Genomic DNA, 7,394 nt, shown 5'->3' on the forward strand with positions numbered 1-7,394 from the left:
TTGGGGGTGTGGGTTGGGTTTTCCTCCTCCGAGTGTGGGAACATCAGCTCCAGCTGCACTTGGGTATCCCCCCGCCCAGGTGGCTCAGGTTATGGTAAAACTATCCCTCCCTCTTGAGGGCAAACCTGGTCAAGAACCATGGAAGGTTCCAGCATCTTCCAGAATGGTTCCTCCCCTCCCTGTGCTGGGAGAGGGGGCACTCCACTCTGGTATTTACTGTGGGCACCTGGCCAGCCCCCGGGAAGTAAAACTCACAGAAGTGGGGACCTGGAGTTTCTAATTCAGACTCCTCCTCGCTGAGCCCCTGGCAGTTTCTCGGTTACAGGTGACTATTCCCTCCTCCACCCAACACACACCTGCCCACCGCAGACATCGCTGCTCTGCTTGGCTGTGACTCCATCCGCCAGTCTGTCCGTCCAGTTCTGGGACAGGGGTTGCCCTGTGACCTCCATCCCTCCTGCATCTAGGAAGGGTTCTTGATTCTCCAGTTCTCCCAGCTCCTTACTCGTTAGGGTGGAATCATGACTTCTTGACCAGCAACCAGAACCCAGATAGTTTTTAAAATCCTATATAATAAAGAGGTAATATGCAAATTGACCATTATGCCCTTACAAGATGGCTGCCTATGAACAGGCTGGCAGGGGGGTTAGTGAGGATGACCAAATGACTGAACATCAGGCTGAATGGGGTGACCAGGCTAGCGGGGGCGGGGGGGGGAGGGCATGAGGGGCAACCAGGCCAGCAGGGGGGGCAATTAGGGGCAACCATGCCAGCAGGAAGGGGGCAGTTGGGGGTGATCAGGCCGGCACGCAGAGGCAATGAGGGGTGATCAGGCCGTTGTGGGGGGGGCAGTTAGGGGCGACCAGGCAGGTGAGTGATTAGGAGCCAGTGGTCCAGGATTGTGAGAGGGATATCCAACTGCTGGTTTAGGCCCAATCCGAAGGCCTAAACCAGCAGTCAAACATCCCCTGAGGGGTCCCGGATTGAAGAAGGTGCAGGTTGGGCTAAGGGGAACCCCGCCATGCATGAATTTCATGCACCGGGTCTCTAGTATATATATATTTATTGATTTCGAAGATGAAGGGAGAGGGAGAGAGAGAAACATCAATGATAAGAGAATCATGGATTGGCTGCCTCCTGCACACCCCACACTGGGGATCAAGCCCACAACCCAGGCATGTGCCCCTGACCAGAATCAAACCCGGGACCCTTCTTCAGTCTGCAGGTTGACACATTTTATGCACTGAGCCAAACCTGCTAGGGCAGTGGTCAGCAAACTGTGGCTCGTGAGCCGCGCTTTGCCGCTCTGTTGACTAATGAGTTTGCCGACCACTGCGTAAGGCATTAACCTTACCCAGAAGTTTTGACTTCAGGTTAAAGACATTAGTATATTATTAAAATGTTTTTTAAGTGTTTTTTTCCCTAAGGCAGTGGTCAGTAAACTCATTAGTCAACAGAGCGGCAAACCGCGGCTCGCGAGCTGCATATGGCTCGCGAGCCGCAGTTTGCCGACCCCTGTACTAGGGCTATCCTACATTCTGTACATAAAAGTGGTTTCTTGAAGGTACCTTAGAATATATTTTCCTTATTACTGTAATAGCTGTTTGTTTTTTACATAAAATATTTTCTGTTCTTGGAAAATGGAAATTGAAGAATATTTTTGTTAAGTTTTCTTCTCGTTATAAATAATTTATGCTAAAAAGAATGGAAGATGCTTTTTGAAAACTATTCCTCTGACCACCGCTTCTCCCTTTGGCATTCATTCATCTCTGAGATTCCTGGCTTGATTTGTTGAAGAATCTTAGCGCACACAGATAAACCCAATGCCTGAGGAAAGATTAATTGGTTTCATATATTCCTGAAGGTCTCGCTTCTATCCACTATTTGTCATTTCATAGAGAACTAGAAGTATTTTCTTTTTAAATTGAGGGTATTGGGGAAATGTTCATGTGAAAACTGAGTTCTATCCTTTATTTTGCCCCATGGATGAAACAAAAAATATTTTGGGAGCAATAACAACGCTACAACCAATAAAATGTTGTTTTCCTTTGCAAGTTTGATGCTGTAATTACTTGGGAGAAAGAGAATTGAACACTGATTTTATTTCAGAGCAGGCTTGTTCCTACAGCACAGATTGTCGGAATCGCCAAAGCCACCTTGTAGAAGCTGCTAAAGAATTAATTAACAGACAGGGAGACGAGAATAACAGGGATGGATAAATGCGCATTTTTAATTACACCAAACTGTCAACGCCCTGAATTCCTGCCTGGGAATGATGACTTTAATTTCCTTGTGAAAAATAAGAAGAACACTTTCATTTATTTATGAAATCATTCAGAAGCATGAACTGTGTATTCTCCGCAGCCCAGGCACTTTTACACCCGCTGTGGAATGGGGGCCAAGAACTGACCTCCACCCTCTCCACACTCAGTGAAGGACTCTGAGGAGGACTTGTCTCCCACATTTAGTGTGAGCCTTAATTCTTAATTTCAGTGCTTGTGTACGCGGGGGTCTTGATGGAACATAAAGCTGGAAATAATTTATGCGGCTGACGATTAGCTTTGACAATGTGCTCTAAGGGATGGGAGAGTTGCCAGTGAAGTTGGGGCTGGGGCCACAATTGAGGAGAGCAGAGAGGGCAGACACTGGGGTACCCCTTCCTGGAGGAAGACGCTCCCTGAGGTGTGGGCAATCAATCCCTGACAGTTCTGCACAGAAACAGGTGAGTGCTGGGGCTCTCCCTGCCCCGTGCCCACCCCGCTCCCATTCGCCATCCACTTTCCTGCTCATGCTCCTCTCCTGCCTTCCTCGCCTTTATTCCCTCGCTATCTGCAAATGCAAGGACAATGTCTGTATCCCCTTTCCCCCTGAGTTTTACAGAAGCCCCATGGGGGCGGGCACAAGAGTTATTTTGCTCAGTAAATGTGGCCCTTGATAAGTTACTGTATACTGATTTTAATTTTCATAGATTCTTGTATTTAGAGAGAAACTGCCTATGTTAACCTATTCTAGGAGTTCTGTTCTCAGACAACACTTCATATTATTTTTACCTGCTAGGTTCCTAATAAATACATTTGCACATAGGCATCCTAGAATTTGGAAATGCTATATGGAGGTTTTTCCTTATTCCATTAAATAATCATTCATATTGCATACTCTGTTTTTTAAAGCCTACATTCCAATGTGCCACATATGTAGTAAATATCCCTTTAATTTTGTTATTTAGGACCAAGTCAACCAAATCGCAAGAGACTTTGTAATTTCATGCTTTGTTATGTTTTGTTAATGGAGCTAAGTATCTGGTGATCTCAGTCATTTATGACTGCCACTTATAAATATTTATTCAAAATGACTTGAGTTTGATTTTTTTAAGTAGTTCTATTCCAAAGTATCTTACTTATTTAAATATTATTGAATTCTAGCATTTGAATTGTCAATTAATTGAATGATCCAAATTTAAATGATTAAAAGGTTGCTATGACAGAGGTATACCAGTTACATATATATGTACTAGTATATATATGTATGTATATATATATATTTCTATATTTTTCCATCTCAATATATATGTATATATATTGAGATGGAAAAATATAGAAAGAAGAGGCAATATCTGTCTTATAAAATTCCCAATGTACTTTCCTATTTGAACAAATTCAGCATTAATGTCAGTGTATCTCTTTTGGGGAATGGTTTTAACAAAGTGCATAAATCATTTAAGAGAGTATTGTTTTAAGTTAAGCTATTCAAATAAATAATAATGTGGAATGATAAGACATCAAAAGTTTACATTGTATAACTAATAGAAATAACTAATTATTAGTACTGATTTAAGATACAGTCCCTAAATTATAATGGGGCTTTCTACTAATTGCTTTAAACCAAATCTTTCTCATAAGAATGAACTTGAGCTTGTTGCTCTCCTGGCATGAGACCTCCGTTCACATGTGGAGGGAGTGTCCATTTCCTCCAAGAGGAGACAAAATGTGTTGTCAAAAGAGAAGAACATCACTATTTAAAATGTTAGGTACAGATGCCCTGGTACACTTCTTATTACGAGGTTATATCTAACGAAGTTCTCACCCTCCCTCCACTGCCACCCCATCTTGAAGTTAAAAGGCTGTGCTTGCTCTGACAATAACATGATGTAACTTCCAGTGCTAGGTCTTAAAATGCCACCACATTTCTGCCCTTTTCCCTAGAAAACTCAGTCTCAGAGCCAATGGCCGCTGCTCTGGAACAACGCCAGGACCATGGGGAGAGGCCACATGGGGTCATGTGCTCGCCATTCCCAATGGAGTATCCAATGAGCCATCCTTCACGAATCAGAGAATTCTCACCATGGAAAAATAAGGAGGCACTTCCCTTAACCAGGAACATGGCCCACAGCAAAGCCCATACACAGTTGTTGGCTGTTCTAGGAAATGCAGGCACACTCTATTGATCAGACTGCTTTGTTCAATATCTTAAAAGTTGTTACACAGGTTGGACTTTCTTTAGTCATTGCAGGGCAAACAGGAAGACAGTGATAAAAGGCAACTGATTGCCTTTTATCTAGATTCTTGTATTTAGAGAGAAACTGCTTATGTTAAAACTGCCTTTGATTAAATTGGGCATCACCAATATCATATGCACCCTATTCTTTAAGTCATGGAGCACTTTTCTTCAACATGTATATCCCAGACTCCCCATTTTAACTCTGGATTGTGATCACATAAGGCACAGAAGAACAAGACAATTTCTCTGGAGTCAAAGAAAAATTTGAAGGCTAATATGAAATTTTAATTGAGGAAGGTACCAGCATGTACAAAAGCTATCTTTTGACATGCGAATTTCAGGAAATTTTTTTGCAAAAAAAAACAAAATAATGAAACCTTGGTTTCTCATCTGCTAGAGTGAGGACGTTCAGCTCAGGGCTTGGGGCCCAAAGACCTTCCCAAGAACTGGTAGGTTTCTGTTTCCACCACTACCCGCGCTTTTAAAATACACTAAACACAATGCCTGAGCAGGCGCTGTATTTGCCACACTATTCGTATGACTCAGAGGGGACCCGCTTTATAGTGTGCGTTGCTGTTGCTCTAGGAAAATATTTTGTGACTGATTCACAGTGAGAGATAATACAGCCCAGTAGGAAAGAGGTCTGGATGCAGACTACATTCAAAGCTTGGCTCTCAGTTCCAGCTGTGTGACCTGGGGCAGATCACTGACCCTCTCTGTGCCTCCGTTTCTCCTCTGTGAAGTGAATACAAGAATGAATGGATGATAACATTATTTAGTTGTCTTTGGTGAGATTGATAGATAAAGAGACGATAACCGTAGAAAACCCAGAAGGGTTGCCTTTTTAACACTAAAGTTCTGAGAACAGCACCCGGAGGACACTGCCCTGCGAGCGCGTGCTTCTGTCCTTGCCCTGCAGTGCTGTGTTCATCACTGTCGCTTTGGCGACTAGAGCTGGTACTGCTTAGCCAGGTTGTCTAATGAAGATGCCCAGAGCGCAGGCACCTCCCACTGGCCGCTTGGGTCTGCAGCGCCAGCCCCGCCCCACGTGGGGGTCTAAGCTCCGCCCCACGTGGGGGTCTAAGCTCCGCCCCACGTGGGGGTCTAAGCTCCGCCCCCTGCAGGCCGGGCGGGGGCGGGGCGCGCGCTCCTTTCCCAGCGGAGCCTTCACATGCGCGGTGCTGCGCTCCGGCCCAATTCGCGTTTCTGGGGCGACTGGAGAGGGCGGCTGCGCGCGGAGGGAGGGCGGGGGCGCTCACCCCGGGGGCGAGGCTGGGGCCTGGAGACGCCGGCGCGGGGGCGAAGGTGACGGGGCGGGGCGCGGGGGTGGCGCGGAGGAGGCCCTGGTGGCCATGGTGCTGCGCCGGCGACAGCCGCCCGTGCTCAGCCATGAGTTCCTGCTGCAGAACCACGCGGACCTGGCGGCGTGCGTGGGCATGTTCTTCGTGCTCGGGCTGCTGTTCGAGCGCACGGCCGAGGCGTCCTTCGTGTTCCTGACGCTGCAGCACGACGTCCCCGCCGCCACCGCTCCCGTCTCCGGGGCGCCCCCGCCCCGCGCGCGCTACCGCTACGGCGCGCGCGACCTGGCCACCGTGTCCTTCTACGCGCTGGTGGCCGTTCTCGTGCACGCCATGCTGCGGGAGTACGTGCTGGGCCGCGTGGCGCGCCGCCTGCAGCTGCCGCGTGCGCGCCAGGGCCGCTTCCACGAGGCGGGCCAGCTGGGCGCCTTCGAGCTGGTGTCGTGCGTGTGGGGCGCGGCCGTGCTGCGCGCCGAGGGCTGTCTGGCCGAACCCGTCCGCCTGTGGCGCACGCCGCCCGCCACCATGACCTTCGGCACCAAGCTCTTCTACGTAGTGCAGCTGGCCTACTGGTGCCATGCGCTGCCCGAGCTCTACTTCCAGCGCACGCGGACGCGGGACCTGCGGCGCCAGCTGGTGCACATCGGCCTGCACCTGTTCCACATCACGGGCGCCTACCTGCTCTACCTGCACCACCTGGGGCTGCTTCTGCTCACTCTACACTATGGCGTGGAGCTGCTGGCGCACGCGCGCGACCTCGTGCACCTGGGCGACGCCGGGCTCCCGCGCGGAGTGTCGCCCTGGGCCGCGGCCTTCATCCTGGGCCGCCTGGGAACCCTCGTGGTGTCCGTGCTCACTGTGGGTCTCCACCTGGCGGGGGACCAGGCGCGCAGCCAGGACGCGGCCACCGGCAACGTGAACGTGCTGGCGGCCAAGATCGCCCTACTGCTGTCTACCTGCACCATCCAGGCCTATGTCACCTGGGACCTGCTCCGCACGCAGCTGCAGCTCTGGTTGGAGGGCGACGCCCCCCTGCAGGTGCCCGCAGCCAAGAGGAGGCGGCCCAAGGGCAGGGCGTCCAGAAAAGGAGCAGAAAACGGCGTAGTCGCGCCTAGCAGACTGGACACCCCCCATCAGAGGAAGGACAGGTCTCCCTAAGAAGGACCCGCAGCGTGGTCCTTGCCCCCCCCCCGCCCCCCCCCCCGGGCGGACATCCGCCCCCTGCTCTCCGAGATGTTTTTGTTCCCCGCAGTTGTTTGTGCTGCCTTTGGTTTTTGCGGACACTTGTGATGTACTATTTTTAAAAAGGCCTTTTGAGGAGAGAATGATTATTATGAGTGAGAAAAAAATGATTTACATGAAGCTACTCATCAAAATAGTAGCATCACCATCATATATTTTTTTAATCTGTGGACATTTTCCTAGTGATCCGTGCAGATAAAATTCTGCAAGTCAGTGACACCAATCATTCATAACAGCAAGATGGTCTGCTATCGAAAGGTCCTGTTTCTAATATGGAAATATTATAAAGGTGGAGGTCATTTTCAATAACTTAGAATTCTCAATTCTTAGAATTTTCTTTTTAAGAATTTACAACTG

At 49.0% G+C, this 7,394-nt stretch overlaps 1 protein-coding gene across 1 annotated transcript; it reads left to right on the forward strand.

Annotated features, from left to right (window-relative positions):
• Positions 1-5,849: 5,849 nt before the first annotated feature.
• Positions 5,850-6,953, forward strand: TRAM1L1 (translocation associated membrane protein 1 like 1; the record flags this gene model as incomplete). The annotated part of the gene is made up of 1 exon (XM_080675492.1): positions 5,850-6,953. One exon carries the CDS (start codon positions 5,850-5,852, stop codon positions 6,951-6,953), a length of 1,104 nt encoding a protein of 367 aa, XP_080531618.1.
• Positions 6,954-7,394: the final 441 nt, after the last annotated feature.

This window comes from Plecotus auritus, assembly GCF_963455305.1.
Source record: "Plecotus auritus genome assembly, chromosome: 6".
Lineage (NCBI taxonomy): Eukaryota > Metazoa > Chordata > Mammalia > Chiroptera > Vespertilionidae > Plecotus > Plecotus auritus.